The following is a 17,368-nucleotide window of genomic DNA, read 5'->3' on the forward strand; positions in this document are numbered from 1 at the left end:
GTCTTAATAGTTCTTCAATAAGGTAAAAGGCACAGAATACAAAATAAATGCCCTGCATATATAATCAGGAATAATTACTCTGCATGTGGTGAAGTATTCTAGATATAGCACGTAGTACAGGGCAAAGTTACTTGGTCTCCCTGCCTCTCTACACGTTATACGAGGATGGTAAGGGAGACGTTCATATGCATTTATTTATATTACTAGTAATCAGGCGCAGGAAGCTTCCAAACCGTCTCAGTTTTTTGTTTTTTTTTAAACTTTTGCTAAATAGAAAACATCTTACTGAACTCAATGAAAAATGAAACAACTTATTGTTGGCTAGGTAGTCGAGACAAAGGAGGTCTTTTAATAGCAAGTCAGTATAAAAATGACCACTGAACCCAAAAGTTTATTCATTAAAGTAAAGGCATCACTTGAAAACAAAAGTTAAGAGTCAGAATGATAATGCGAAAATAAAAAGCTACAAGAACTTAATTATATTCAACCTGGTTACAGAATAAAATGAAAATAATTACTCATGTAATCGGATAAAGGTGAAGTATGGCTTCCTGCAATGTACTTATAATAGAACAGGACATCTTAATATCACTATATCCCCATTTTCCCTTTGAACTTGTCTGATGGAAATATTATCAATAGTTGTAATATATGCGTAGTACAGGATGTTAACTATTTTCTTGGCACAAGGGTATGGTTAGGTCACAGGGTCCATAGCAGCACAGAAGGACCGGGTATGTCTGGTATATGTTTTCCACTGTGTGGAACAATTAAGTGAAGAAAAAGGCTTATATAATTGTATTCTAAACTAGTCGAAATACGTGAATTTCTCTTTTGCATCACATTAGATGTTGGCTATATATTCTCCACTATGTGCAACAATATAGTGCCATTAGCCATATTGTAACATGTGTGGCCCAATAATAGCCTGATAAACAATAGACAGATAATTTTCTGGCAAGTTGGTAAAACTAGTCAGAAGGACACAACCACCTGTGTGTACACCTACAGAATTATTACAATACTGAAGAGAGCGACATGTAAGAAACACCTACTTCCCTGTAAACAGACAGTGCAGATTCGATGTGAGGAGAGGGCGACACTTCCAAACGCGACTTGGACATTTCAGTTTTTAAAACGGCAACGCACGGATCCATGTAAGTACTACCTTTACTTTAGGGGTCTGTGCGCTGCCGCTTTAAAAAACATAAAAATATTAGTCGTGGTGGGAAGGGACGTCATTTGGAATTGTCACCCTCTCCTCACATCAGCTCTGCCCTGTGTCAGTCTAGGTGTAAATAGGCGTTTTACATGTCGCTCTCTTCAGTGAAGTAATTCTGTAGGTGTAAACACTGTCGTTGTTTACACTATCGTTAACTAGTACTACACCCCACCTGTGTATGGTCACCCCCCAGACTGCACTAACACACCCTGATGTAGAAGTCACCTCATTTACTGGACAGTGAACCTGTCGCTGGTAATCTTCTAAATATTTGTTGTAAAAAAGTATAAAACTGCTTTGTACACAACATCTAAAGCAAATATAACCCCCCCCCCCCCACACACAAAGACACTTACATGCTGTATGTTAACGGATAAGTATGATTCAGATTAAAAACATTTTTATTTTTTTTTAAATAAAATATTAAACACAAAGACAACTCCCCATCCTCCCCAGACTTTAGTGTTCACTCGTTTGATTAAGGGACACACATTACTAGCTTACTAATGAAAAAAACATGTTCAGATTTAGGATTTCTTTCTTTTATACTGTAGCTATCAATAAGCGTATTATATTTATCTGCATACACATATGTCATTTTACCACGGCCCATGTGTAAGAATAAAATCATGTATAACACCTATAGCATTTACAACAAAGTACAGATAATGAACATATTTTAATTAACCAAGTATATTTTTCAAATGTGAAAATGTCACAACATGCGTATACTGAGTATAGTTAAAGTTTACAGTATATTTAATACCACCACCTGTCATTTCTGAAACAGAAAAGAAAGCTGAATACACAGAGGCCCTATACAGGAAGCACAATGTGAAATTAGAAGCTTTAACAAGCATATTTTAATGACTATCATTAAGGATATAACAGGCCCCGGATGACTTCATTACAGGCATTAAGTATAAAAATGGTTAATCACTGTATGTTACATAACATTTATTGTTAAAGGTGTTCTGATTTGCACTGTGTTTTAGGGGATTACCCTTCATTAACACTGCTAAAATGATCGCTGTAAGAGGAACATCAGGTTATTCATGACATTTAGAGCACTTCCATGCAACACGTTTAAACATTATAATAAAAAAAGCAATGTAAAGTATGTTAGATTACCCACATGAATCATTAAAAAATAACGTTTTATTACAAAAGCAAAGCTACCGGTTTCAGGATACCATTCAAATTAGTTCGCACTTGTCAAATGGAAAGAACATGTTATAATATCTAAATAAATGACACAGGAGGCAATAAATTGACACGACAAATAAATAAAAGTCTAAAGCACTCCATACCATTAAAATGTTTTAATGTTGTTGCAGTATCACTATGCAACAATCATCAGTACGGTAACACTTTAGAAATCTCACTTATGACTTTAACCCTAAATGACACTGTTTAAAAAGTTATAAAACCTGAACTATTGGCCCTGCTTGTGTCGTCCCCACTCTTAATACCATATGATAAGTGTAATAGTGTGAAAGTACCCATTAAAAAATAAAAATAAAAATTATTAACCTCTGCTTCAATGTAAAGTTTCCAGAACCTGCCAGAACTTGGGAATTGGACCACAAGCCGTTCATATGTCTTCCGTGCTTTGTCTATAGGCTGATTCTAGAATTTGAATAAACAGCATTTACAATATCATCGACTTAGAGACAGTTTAGATTATAAAGCCGCTAGTGGGACTGAGAGAACGTAATGTAATCCTATGTCACTAAACCTGTGCTTCGCGAATGAGAATGCTCCAAGCGTCGAGGTCATACGGGTTGTCTTCCAACTTCTTCTCTGCTTTCTTCACCTTTTCTGGAACATATTCAGCAGCCTTCATAAAACAAATAGGAAACAAAAAGAAATAACGAAAAAGAAAAAAAAATTATATTATAAGCTTTTATTGGCTACTTAAATCAAAGTTCTACACAGATTCTAAAATTATAGTGCAAACAAAATGACAACCAAGTCGCAACGCTTCACCTGATGCCCATTTTCCTACTTTTTTTATTCTCCCTAAATTAATAACCACTGTTAGCTTAACTATAGCTCCTACATTGTACCTCTTCCCTATGTTGTGGCTTTATTACTTGATTGCTTCTACAATTGCTACTAATTTGGATACTGGCAACTGCTGTATATGAAAACATAAATAAAGCTCTTAAAAAAAAAAAAAAAAGTAGAACACAAATCCAGTCCTGATAAGTGATTACACAGAATCCAATCACACTGGATTTCAAGCACCAATAACCAGACTGTTAGCCTGTCTCCAACCTTATTGTTTTGCTTTATGGTACAGCCTAAGCTCAAGCAAGAGATCATTTCCCAATGTGTCAGGACATTTACTGAGGTGATTTAAAAAAAATAAAAATAAATAAATATCAATGTTGCAAAATGATATACATCCTTTAATAAAGAATTAAATGTAAATAAATATACAAACCACTCACTTTAGTGTTAAAGGATTTTTAACACGCGGTTAATGGACCCTTCACATTATCAAAGATCCCCCCCCCCCCCCTTCACGAGTCCCTCCATTATCTGAAGTCAGGGATCACAGAGAAAAATGCTTGATTTCCCGGGAACGTTGAACGTACTGCAAAGATTATATACAGCTCTATGGGGAGTTGCCCATAAAATATGAAATTGTACTTTAGTACCATAATAAACACAAACCAAACACAAACCAAAGCAACATAATTATCTGTAGAAAGGAAAGGCCAGGTTTTAAAAAAACACCGATTTTTAACGCCATTGACTTATACACAAATGAAAGGCACAAAAGAGCAATTTGCACACCAGCATCTTTGTGACAACATTGGTCATAATTGCGCGCACCCAACATTCAGCATAAAGTTACCAGCCTTATTCGAAACTCAGAATTGGGCAAAGAATAATCTCTCAATTAGTGGACAAGTCAAAGAAGCACAAACCTCCGATAACTGTGGTTTCATGTTAAGCAACTCACAGCAGGATTGCAAATATGGGCAGGATTTGTTTTCAAGTCTTTAGACAAAGGCTGTCCTCAATAACAGATTACTACTTAATAAAATATATATATATATATATATATATATATATATATATATATATATATATATATATATAATCCCACACCTTTGTGCAACACATACAAAGACACCATGGTTTGCACTTCTGTGGTCACAGAACTCAAACTTCACTGTATAATTTACAGCAAATGAAACATTATAACTATATTATACACTGGTCGACAAACTTCTGTGAACCATAGCTTCACTGGGCTATGTACAGAACATCTTACAGCATAAAGCAGGCACCATTCCTACGCATTACAATTTCAAATTTAGAACTATAAAAATAATAATTCGCCAGTTCTACAGGTCAGAAGGTCCACCACAAGGGTTAACCAAATGAGGATCAAGTGAAATGACACTTGGCCCATATGTACCCAAGTAGCACTCTGCACTGGATAGAAAAAAAAATATATATATATATTTTCATGACCGATTGACACTTATATACAACTTAAGATTGAACAAAACACACATTTTTACTTTACATTTAATGTAAATAGCTAAATGCTTTTATGACTACATATAAGCAATAACTGCCTCCCCAGAATAAACCTTTGGATTGATGAATGAGCAGCAGGCACCTCTTTAGTTGCCTCCATGAAAAGCTCCTCTAAATAATGGAAGCAGAATGTACAGACCAGAGTATAGTCTAGTCTCCTATTGCGTGCAAGATCAGAATCCACTATTCATCCATCAACATTGCTCATGGAACATATAGATTGTCTAAGAACCATTAAAAGCTAATATTTACTTTTTAAAAGATTAGACTCCAGGACAGTCACATCACTACAGAATGTCAGCATTTTGTAGTTAAGGGAACAGTTCACAATTGGAATGAAATGCAGACATTAAGTTATATAGACTGGCTACCCAGATATTGTATCCACACACTTCCAGGCATCCCTGACATTGTGCAAACCCCCAGTACTTCTACAAATCAGTCCCATGTCATTGTACACAAGACTGATCACTTACCACGTGTTCCACAGACGCTGCACAAGGGATGACTGATCAGTGACAACACATTCTCCATTTTCCATACTTCTCCTATAACACTGTCTGCTAAGCCCTCTGTTCCTCAGTTTGTACAAAAATATTCTATCACTAGTTTTCTGTCCTTGCACCTCCTGTTACTCATGTACTAGCCCATAACCTTGCATTCTTTCCAGTGTATTTTACTGTATGCATTGCAGCTTTTTGATCCATTTGCATCTACATATAACATAGGTGTATCTTATTTACCTGTATAGAGGCTACTTATGTTTCTATCTCCTCCGAGTTCTTTATCTGTCATTGTTATTTGTAAAGAAAACCCCTGCAGTGCTGGACAGTCATGTGTGCAAGTCATACAAGACACAAATAGAACAAGAACAGACAGGGTGGAGGAGGGAAGTGAACATGTGAGACAAAGGGTAAAAGGAGTCCCTGCAGGTGTTAGCTTAAGTCTAACAGGATGTCCTTATGTCTGCTTGTGCGCCAGGTCTGTCTGCTGTCAATGTTTACTAGATGCCTTTCCCACAGTGCTTCTATTTGCCCTCTGTACGCTCTGGATGTCTGTGACGCTATTTTACCCTTTTATTATAACCTGAATATCTATCCTGTTGGCTACTTACCCTTATGCCTGTTGTGCAGTGTTGGTCTATGTCTGTGTGCCCTGGCTGAATATCCATTTGTAAATATGCCCTATTGTGAACCCTGGATGCCCGGACCTGTTCTCAATTTACCTTATTCCCCAGATATTTATCAACATTAGGAACCCTAGCTTTCCTCCAGATCAGCATATGTCATTATACACATGAAACTTATCTAGCACAGAAAAAATCCTTAGCAACGCACTCCAAAGCATGCTGCTATAGAAGCCTGCACAGGGTTTGGTGCTAGGAGCTGTTGCATTGTCAATGGTGGCGACTGCACAATGCCATATATAAGGAGCTCTGTACTCACTTCTTGTGGATCATACGGCCAAATAAGTCTCATCGCCCTTATGTGCTCCCTGTAATCTACGCTCATCTTCCATTGCATCCCATAGAGGTGCGCAGAAAAATAAGCGGCAATTCCTTAACATAGTAGGCGGTAATATGCACCTCCAAACACAGCACCTCGCGCTTAATTGAATCTGCCCCATAATATGATAAAATAAAACACTTGTCACAATACTAATAAAATGGTAGATAGCAGGGGCTTCATTTCAAGAAAAAGTTTGGCATCCACTAGTGATCGGTGCAGGAAAAGTGTCTCTTAGGAGGAATACCCAGCATAATTGTAAGGGGTGAATGTCCAAAAATGGAAATCCTTAACACATGTGTATAATAAAATAGCTAGGATTTATTTATATAGCGCCACTAATTCCGCAGCGCTGTACAGAGAATTCACTCACATCAGTCCCGACCCCAATAGAGCTTACAGTCTAAATTCCCTGACACACACACACACAGGAGAGACTAAGGTCATTTTGTTAGTAGCCAATTAACCTACTAGTATGTTTTTGGAGTGTGGGAGGAAACCAGAGCACCTGGAGGAAACCCACGCAAATAGAGGGAGAACATACAACCTCCACACAGATAAGGCCATGGTTGAGAATCAAACTCATGATCACAGTGCTGTGAGGCAGAAGTGCTAACCAATAAGTCACCATGTTATGACAGACCTTTAAAACTGGGAGCCAAATCACATGTAAAATGGCCAGCCTACTTGCACAAATTGTGGTCCTCAGAGACATGTATGATTAGGCAATTGGCAAAATTATATTATAGACATTAAAGAAGGTATTGCTTGTTTTGTAGTATTCTCTGCGAGTGTAATCATTAACCACCACAATCTTTCCCTGTGGCATCTTCAACAGAAGGTTCATGGAGCTTAATGAACGTGTAGTAAAAAGCCAAAATTCATAGTAAAGGAGCTCATACAAAATCCTGCTTGGCATGGCCAAAATGCTGGCAGGATTTTTCATACATGTACATATGTATAAAAGATCAAACTGTTTGGTGTTCATCCTCCAAATAGCCATTGGTTCTGATCGCATAAAGGTGGTCATTGCCTGACTGCAATTTGTGCCATCTGGGTCTAAAAAGGCCTAATGGGCTGTCAAAATCTAAGAAAATACTGGGCTTCATCTGGCTGCTACAGAAACCATAAGTACACAACTATATAATGATCTGCAGAGTAGACAATCACCATTTTGCTGATGTAATGCACAAAAAGTTGATTTTATTTTGGTGCACTAAAACTAACATGCAAGATTATGAAGAAAATACATTTTTACAAATATGTAAAATTAGCAGTTACTTAATAGAAGATATTTTTGATAATGATTTGATCACAGTGGAGGCCTTTTTCCTGATCACATGTCTATCTGCAGGGAACCCCTTGGGAGCTTAAATGACTGACAACATAATAGCTGAAGTTAGGTAAAACTGCAGCGTCAAACATTCTCTTATAGTACAGGAAATGTTACTTTTATTTGAAAATATTACAAAATACCTTTTCATATTGGATCAACTTGGATGCTAGATCCACAATATAATCTGCAATAGTGCAGTGGGTGGGCCACAAACGAGTGTGAAGCCAGCAGAAGCATGCTTGTCCATTAATGTAGTATGAAGAAAACCACTATCAACCTGTTTGTCATCTTATAACAGTGATACAATTGTCCCAACCCAAACATTGGGCACCCATGGGTGTAGGAAAGTGTCAGTTGGGCATGACAGCAGGATCAGCCAATATATGACCAGAACCTGTAGTGCTTTCAAAGAGGTTTTTGAGAAAACACTGAAATAAAAACAAATATAGTCTTTTATAGCCAACAACAATCTAAAATAGACTAATCTAAAGCTTAATGTCCGCTTTAGAAAATCATGCTCACATAACAAGAGCAGTACATTTATTTCATTGGTATGGAAATTAATAGTTCATTGCTCTATTAAGCCTAATGAAAAAAACCTTTAAAAGGGGCACTATCACCAAAATAAAGAAAACCTTTAAACACAGTTACGTTTTGCTTTTATATATATGCACACTCGCTTGAGCTAAAAACTTTGTTTGGTGACCTATTCCTTGTATTAATTTTTAAATGCAATAGGTAGTTATGTCTATCGTATTCCACATTTTCAGTTACGTTTACACAAGTCTCTATTCAGGGCTGGTGTACAACAATTAGAATTTGTTTGTTGATTTGAGATTGCAGTTGTAGGATAGCCGACAGTGGGTAACAAAGCTGGTAACAGTGAAATGACCAAGCCCACCAAACTGAAACAGATTATTTAAATTGCTAGAGAAGTGGGTGTGAGCAGGAGGACCAATCAGAGGCCACAATGTCCGTGATTGTGGCTTCTCATTGGTCTTCCCACTTATACCCCATCCAAACCATCACACAGCCCAAGTTTTCAGTTGGGGCTGTAAGGCTAACCAAGGAGTCCAGGAAAAAACAACAACATGAGCAGCCTCCAGGGATGGGGAGCAATAATGCTTCAGGTGGCATGTAGCTTTAATTGCAAAGTAAACATTATGTTTTAGTTGGAATCTACAACCACAAGATTACAGAGTAAAACATAGAAGCGCCAAACTGCTGTATCTACAAAATTTGCCAAACAAGTATGGGCAGCTTTACATTACCTCCAAAGGCATTATAGTATAAAACCTAGAATACCAGAAACCTACAGATACCATATGAATAATGGTGGGAAAACATAAAAGCCAACTACACCATTAATATATTTCAAAAACTACATTATTTGCAGCTTAAACATCTGACCAAACTAAAATTCCCACACACCATATCTTTAGCTTTCCAATTCCAGGAAGGGATTTTAAATGCAATGACCTTTGATCCTGCATACATGGACAGGTATAGGAAGACAGAAAGAAAGCAATTGATACAAAGTAAATCACAGACCATTCAGTTATTGTAACTTAAAATCTAAATGAGCTGTGGGAAAGGAGTGTGTGTGTGTGTGTGTGTGTGTGTGTGTGTGTGTGTGTGTGTGGAGGAAAAGTTGTTTAACCTATAAAAAAAATATAGGGACTTGGTCAATAAAGCAAACTATCAGCTACAAACAGCTGTGGTATCCATGTAGACCAAGCAAATTCATGACAATGTAGCTTGCCCATTTACTAGAAGCCTGTACCTCATGTATACAAGTCAGGCCTTGTGAATATTAGTTAGGCAATGCCTTAATGAATCCACTATTTCCTAGCAAATTGATGGACTGAACAGTGATTGGGCACACATATGGATGCCTACATTGTATAGATGATACGTCCACTACGCAGTCTCATTTTATTGACATTTGTCGATGTCTAAGCCCTGAACAATTACAGAATATGGGAAGAGATTTCCTGTAGCAGGACACTTGTCTATTAATCATCGTATTGATGCATGCAAATGGGCAGTTGTATATCACTAGCGCATGGCAGGCGCTGTAACTATACTCATGGCAGTTTCTTCAGACACTAGATGGTTCATGGACACCGATATTAAACCCATGATCTGCCCAGTGATTACCAACACTGCATTGAGTACAGTTAGAGCCCAGGTAATGGTAATCAATATATCCCTTTTGTGACCAACAACAGTGCAGTCACTTCCTGGTTAATGCAGGGTAACATACAATAGAAGGATGTTTACACATATACTATAATGTACACACCGTGACCACCAGGTTATCTTGGCAAGTCATCATTAAATTAAAAGACAAAAAAACACAAACATACATTAGTTTTTCACAACTTAATAAAAAATTTCCACACAGCCATAGGACAAAGGAAAATAACATTCATAATAATGGAGTGAAGCCACTGCAACAACAGTATTTGAGCCAATTAAATACAATAAAGATGGAAATAGTGTTGTGCTGCCCCATGCAGATGAACAAATATCCACATTTAGAGCTAGTTAAGTAATTTGGACAATTCAAACTGGCCTTTATCTTATTCCCCAATTACATATAACCCTCATACAAATTATGAAAAGACACTGGATATCTTTAACTCCTGCAGGATACTGCAACTATGTTAATATGGAAGTGGACTTTTAAACACACAGATATTTTTCACCTAGACAAACCTGGTATTCACATGCATTTACACACATCCTCTGTATACTTACTAAAACCCCATTAAATGCACAAAATAGCGCAGTATGTGTTGACAGAAATAGTACAATGCAGTCATACTATTCTATTATTGAAGCATTCCACTTGCCTTTAGAAAACAATAAACCTAATCATACAAGGCCTTGTTATCCACTAACCAGTCAATAAAACATATGCTTTATATCAGATTAATGCCGAGTGCAAATATCACTCACACAATCGACAAAGGTAAGCAAACAAAATATGTGGTATTGCAATAAAGAGAGGAGGATTGTTTTTACAACCGATAAACAATTTACACTGTACACATATAGAGCTCTATTGAAAGCAGATACATAAAATGGGAGTAGAGACGTGTAAAACATGGTGTCACCACCAACCACAACATAATTACCCATCTCACCAACCTCATTACAAACTGCCTGCAAAACAATCCCAGCCATCCCCTGCGTGCAGGACATACAGCCCTAATCTGATTGTATCATAAATACCCTGCATACAGATGTACACAATAACCGCCAGTTTACACAATGTCTTAATATCTGAAATAGACTCATTTGCTGCTCAGGCTGGGCCTAGATTAAGCATGTGCAACATGCGGGCACTACAAGTCCCAGCAAGCCCCTACAGACCCCCCCCTAAAAACAGCTGGAGAGCCACCTGTGTCGATCCTTTTGTCAGCAGTGCCTCATAAGGTGACGGTGCCTCCCCCACAGGCCTACACTAAGCCCAGGCCTCACCCTCCGGTAGTGATAGCACCGAGTACACGAACCAGGCACATGAGACTCGAACGAAACCTCCATACACAAGCAGCAGTAACACCCACTAGCTCTCTATATTCTATATCCCACAGGCGGCCAGTCCAGCCCGTCCCGTCCCGTCCACCTCCCCCCGGCAACACTGCGGCCTACACCCCCGGCTCCGCGGCCTGCCCGCCACCGATACTCACTTGCTCGGAAGGGCCTTCCCCGGTCGACATCATGTCTCCGCTTAACTGTGCCTGCGACCACGTCCCTCTCACACGAAGCTCCCGCCTACTCTGTGAGCCCAGCAAACCACCCGCGGGGACGGCGCACAAAATGGCGACCGCAAGGCTGACCAAAAAAAAAACGGCTTCTTCCGTGCTGCGCCGATCACGTGACCTAATGAGTAAGGTGGCACTCGTCGAGGGGAGCGCCATCGTGCGGCACCAGGCGGTATTGGATATCTGGATGCAGCCCCATCGTGCGGCACCAGGAGGCATTGGATGTCTGGATGCAGAGCCGACCTGCCACAGTCCCAGCTTACTACACCTCTACAGTCTTTTTTAGAACTAGATAACTTGTAACTAACTCCATAAAGTAGAATTTACTAAGCCTTCAAGACATAGTAGAGCACAAAATATATATTATATGTATAACTGTTTCCTCCACAGCCACAACGTCTACTGCCAGCACCGCTAGTTTCAGAAGCCTACATATTCCACCGCCGGAGAAATATGATGGCGATCCTAACAAATGTTGTGGGTTCCTTAACCAGTGCGCTATTTAGTTTGAGCTTTCCCTGGAAAATTTTGCCTCTAAGAGGACCAAAGTGGCCTACAAAGTTCTTAAGGAAGCTTTCGCCATCGCTCCTGTCTTGAGACAACCAGATCAACTATGACCGTTCTTTTTAGAGGTTGTTGGCTCCTCAGTTGGTGTGGGAGCAGTTCTCTCTCAGAAGTTATTCTGTCTGCACTTTCTCTCCAGGAAATTATTACCTTTACCATAGCATCGGAGACAAGGAGCTCCTGGCCATCAAGATAGCCTTAGAAGAATGGTGGTACCTGCTTGACGGCGCTCTCCATCCTATCACAGTATTCACAGATCATAAGAACCTCACTTTTTTGGAATCCGCTTTTTTTTCCAGATTCCAGGTGATCCTGACTCACCGTGCTGGGTCAAAAAATTTTAGGGCCAATGCACTTTCCAGGTCTTTTGAATCTTCATTTCAATTCTTGTCAGTCGGACGTTAGACCTATCATCAGTCCTCTGAAGATCCTGGCTTTGACTAAATCCTCTGTTAAGACACACCCTGCTGTACTCTCTTTTGTGGAGACCCATCTCCGTCCCAGACTGTTGGCTTGGGTCCATGATTCCAGATTTGCTGGTCATACTGGGGTTAAGAAGACCATTGCTATTTTGTCTCGCAGCTATTGGTGGCCATCCTTGAGTGCTGATGTTCACAAGTATGTTGCAGCTTGTGGTATATGCGCTCGTCACAAGACACCTAGGTGTCCGCCAGCAGGGCTTCTTCTTCCGTTCCCGGTTTCAGACTCACCTTGGGCAAGCATCAGCATGAACTTTATGACTGATCTCCCCAATAGGCATGGCTTCAACACTATTTGGGTGGTGGTTGATCGTTCTTCCAAATGGACACATTTTGTCCCTCTCAAGAAATTGCCATCTGCTGCTGATCTAGCCACTCTTTCATTTAGAATATTTTTCGGATCCACAGTTGCACCGTTGAGATCATCTCTGACAGAGGTGTACAATTCATTTCCAGATTCTGGAGATCCTTTTGCAACAATCTAGGAATTGAACTAAAATTCTCCTCGGGATACCATCCCCAGACCAATGGTCAAACTGAATGGGTCAACCAGGATTTGGAGACGTTTCTCCGTTGTTACTGCTCTGATCACCTATCCTCCTGAAGTGATTATTTACCTTGGGCAGAATTTTCACATAATATCCATGAACATGAATCTTCTGGAACATCTCCCTTCTTTACCATCTTTGGCAGACATCCCATACTTCCCACCTTGTCAGAAGTTCCCAGTGCATCGGTACCTGCAGCTCATGAGATGGTCTGTTACTTTTCGAAGATTTGGACTCAGGTATTATCTAAACTTTTACAGTCCTCGGAACGGCATAAACACTTTGCTGATCGGCATCGTAGGAAGATTCCAGTTCTTCACGTTGGGGACAATGTGTGGCTGTCCACGCGTAATTTCAGACTCAATCTACCCTCAATGAAATTCGCTCCCTGATATATTGGTCCCTTCCGCATTTCTCATATTATTAATGCAGTTACCTATAAGCTGCATCTACCTCTCTCACTCCGTGTGCATAACTCATTTCATATTTCCTTATTAAAACCTTTGGTTCTTATCGAATTCTCCAACCTTCAGCCTCCGCCTCCCATCAAGATGGCCTTGGGCGACGAATATGAGATTGAATGCATCTTGAAATCCCGATCTATTCATGGTAAGACTCATTTCCTCGTCCACTGGAAGAATTATGGCCCTGAAGAAAGGTCCTGGGTGGTTAAGAAAGACCTACATGCCCCCCATCTGCTTTCAAAGTTTTTGAAGAATCAGATTTCCAACTCCTCCTCTTCAGGGGAGGGGGGTACTCTCAGGCGCCGTCTCCGCACTGACACTGGGTGCAGGAGACAGACGCCTGCACCTTCTCGGCAGCCGCGTCCCGTTGCCTAGCAGGACGCTATCTCCGCTCACCTGTCGGCAGTCAGCATGTCTGACCGCCAATATCTCCTACCCAATCAGGATGCACCTTATGGTATATAAAGCACCCTCTGACACGTCTAGTGCCAGAGTATTGGTTCACTCCTGCTCCAGCGTTTCCTGACCTTCTGATCCAGTGTTCTTCGGTTCTGACTCGGCTTTCTGTGACTATTCTCCTGTGTTTCGTTTTGGTACCTCGCTGCCCGGCTGGTTTGACTATTTGGCTTGACCTGACTTCTCTCTGGAACCTCCCTGTGTACTGCACCACTCGGTTGGCTCTGACCTGGACTGCCTGACTACGCCTGTCTACTACTGTCGCTACACCAGTGACTGTCTTGGAGAACCGCGACCTGTGTACCCTCTGCAGCTAAGCCCAAACTCCCTTGCGGGGGTCCCTGGTGAATATCGGGGGTATGTTAGACTCCATGCCTCGCTGTTCAGTTGTGCCAATACCGGTTAGCAGCCATCTCTGCAATTCCGTGACAGTATTAATCTGTACATTGTATATTATGGCAGATACTATAAAATGAGAACCAGGGCTTTATCTTAAAATGTAGAAGGATGTCATGTTCTCACTTGTTTATGAAGAACTAAATAGCCTATGACCAGTTTCACACAATTCCTCTATTCCATGTGTCATAGTTTTAATCACAGTAGTTTATTTACAGTCCTATTATCAGCAGTGACTGACATTTACGAAGCTCACCCGATGAACGAGCAAAGCAACATGGTGTTTTACCATTGCGCCTTGATAGTCTGACTATGGTGAATGCCCTCCGCGCTCAGGAGTTGCTGTTGTACAGTAAAAGTGTCCTTGGTGGATGGAAAGGTTGAGAAATCTTCAGAGGTGCAAGTGTAAATATCACATAATTATCCAATTTCCTGCCCCTTCAGTGCCATCCTCTTTATACCTCCCAACATGTAGAATAGCGAAATCAGGACAAAATAAACACCTTCCCCGTTCTAACCAAACTCCACCCACAAATGGTTAAATCACCATAAAACTCTGTCCACTTTTTGTTAAGCCATGTCCCTTTTGTGGGTCACGAATGGGGATATCCCGCCAAAATCAGGACAGTTGGGAGGTATAGGTATGCCCATTTCAAGGAAATGATTTGTCTGTTTTTTTCTCTTATCCTAAAATACTGCATGGTTTCGTTTTTTGAAGGCTTACATAGATGATGAGCGTGAGGGGACATCGGGTAAATTTATCAAGCTGCGGGTTTGTAAAAGTGGAGATGTTGCCTATAGCAACCAATCAGATTCTAGCTGTCATTTTGTAGAATGTACTAAACAAACGATAACTAGAATCAGATCAACACTTCCACCTTTTCAAACCCGCACCTTGATAAATATACCCCCAGGATTGTCTGTATAACATGTCACTTTTGTGTGTTGAGCTTTTCATTTTCTTAGATAGAGCATGGAGTTTTTTTGTTAACTTTTTAGTATAATGGACAGGAGAGGGGCCAGTAAGAGCCTTTTCAGTGCTTTTCAGCATGGGGCTTGTAACCTCTGGCATTGGAATGGGTGGTTTTTCAGCCCAACTACAGAGGCCCTGCGCTGACCAGCCTGGGGTTCATTTTCACTATGGCAAGAGGACCCCATGCCCATAGGCAGAACTAGCCTTTTTTTTAGAAGGGGAGGGGGGTGATTTCACATAGCTACTCTCCACCTTTACTCTGATTGGTTGGCCCTGCCCCCTTCTTCCCGGCCCGCAGTTTCATGGTGTGAAGGTTGCTGTTAGAGGGGGACAATTGCCCCGATCGTCCCCCTTCCCTGGATCCGTTAGGAACCAATTCAATTAGCGGCAAGGTTCTGCAGTAACCTCGCGGCTATGTTTCTGCGCGCATAATGGCAATTCTGGTAATTAAAAACATTGCTCGCACCATAATGAGTGACGATCATTACTTACAACACCGTATGGTAAAATAGCCACAAGGTTACTACAGTCTCCTTTTACAGTGGAAACCAGATCAAGTTGACTAGTGCTGGGGCTGCTTGAGTATTTGTGCAGGGGTCATGGTGTCTGTGTATTAATATTTTTATTTTAGTGCAGTGTGGGGACATGGAGTCTATCGTTATCATGCCTCATTATACAGTCCCTATTTTGGTGGACTGTCCCAATTTGTAAGCCCAGAGAGGGGCGTAGGATCACGATAATATGGGCTTGGTTTGGATCGAGGAGTATTAGTGTGGATATGGGCAGACCCTGGTAGGTGCTTAAAAATGCCCCCTATACACCCTTTATCTCATTTTACATTTCTTGCTTCTGTTTTTTATCAGTGCTCTTTAAAGAGAGGCACACGGTGCACCTACTATATACTAGGAGCTCCTTCACTCATGTGCCTGCGCAAACGTCTGGTTCTTCATAAAGATAGCCATCCTGTTCTGCAATCCTAAACTGGTGGAAGTGTAGCTGTGCAAAATGAGGTGCATGGTAATTCCAAAGCAGTATTTGCGCTGCGGAGGGTCCGTCTTGTGCTTTACAAACAATCTCCATTGGGTTTCCAAATATGTAATCTGTAGTACTCACCACTAGGAGGCACTCTTACCACAAACGTTACTAGTGTTACCTTGTCTAGCAGGTTAGAAAAGAAAACAGTTACAAGTGCCCTGGAAAGCAATTCCCAAACAAATCAAAGTGTAGTTAAAAAGGTAGACCTAAAAATTGTGCGTAAGGAAATGCAAATGACCCCATTATTTGTCTTACATATTTCATGCTGACCAAAAGGGTCATTTACAAATTTGCAAACATGCAACCCTGCAGCGTTATCTTATGTCACACACCTATTGTTGCTCAGATGCATAAGTTTTTATACACTAAGTACATGGATCTACGTGTCATTATGCGTTGTCCTATTGTTTCAGTGACCTTTTTATTAATTCACCAACATCAGCATCAACATTTATTTATATAGCGCTAGCAGATTCCGTAGTGCTTTACAATTGGGAACAAACATTAATAAAACAATACTGGGTAATACATACAGACAGAGAGGTAAGAGAACCCTGCTCCCAAGCTTACAATCTATGGGAAATCACTTAAAAAATACAACATAACAGTCATACAACTCAGTACAAATAGTGAACTTGTGCTGGGATGGCTTTTTTTTTTAAAAAAAATTATCTATGTGCAGTTGATGGAGGTAAACACAAGTATAAGTGCACAAATGAATAATGAAAATATTTAAACACTCAAAGTGACACATAATAATGACATTTCCAAGGTCTCCTGACTTTCATAATTAATTTAAGACGTACATGAAGCTAGAATAAGTAGTGTTTTAGGATGTGTGTGTGTAATATATATATATCATACTTGCCAACTCTCCCGGCATGTCCGGGAGACTCCCGCATTTTGCGAGAGTCTCACGGACTCCCGGGAGAGTGTGGCAATCTCCCTGATCTGCCCACTTCCTAGTGAAGTAAGGAATGTAAGGCAAAAAAATGACAAAAGCATGTTACAATGCAAGGGGTGCAAATTAGTTTATTATTTTGCACATACGATAAA

The 17,368-nt window shown here is 40.3% G+C and overlaps 1 protein-coding gene across 2 annotated transcripts in view; it reads right to left on the reverse strand.

Moving 5' to 3' along the window:
* The window catches only part of CSTF3 (cleavage stimulation factor subunit 3), a 54,876-nt gene extending 43,399 nt beyond the window's left edge, over window positions 1-11,477 (reverse strand). For both annotated transcript variants that reach the window (XM_075188059.1, XM_075188058.1), the window contains exons 1-3: window positions 11,323-11,477; window positions 2,961-3,062; window positions 2,756-2,851 (exon numbers count right to left, since the gene is read on the reverse strand). In XM_075188059.1, coding sequence (XP_075044160.1) covers window positions 2,756-2,851; window positions 2,961-3,062; window positions 11,323-11,355 — 231 coding nt within the window. In that variant the 5' untranslated portion in view covers window positions 11,356-11,477. The remainder of the gene's footprint in view (window positions 1-2,755; window positions 2,852-2,960; window positions 3,063-11,322) is intronic.
* Between the last annotated feature and the right edge of the window lie 5,891 nt (window positions 11,478-17,368).

The sequence above is a fragment of the Mixophyes fleayi genome, chromosome 10 (genome assembly GCF_038048845.1).
Source record: "Mixophyes fleayi isolate aMixFle1 chromosome 10, aMixFle1.hap1, whole genome shotgun sequence".
NCBI classification, from domain to species: Eukaryota; Metazoa; Chordata; class Amphibia; order Anura; family Limnodynastidae; genus Mixophyes; species Mixophyes fleayi.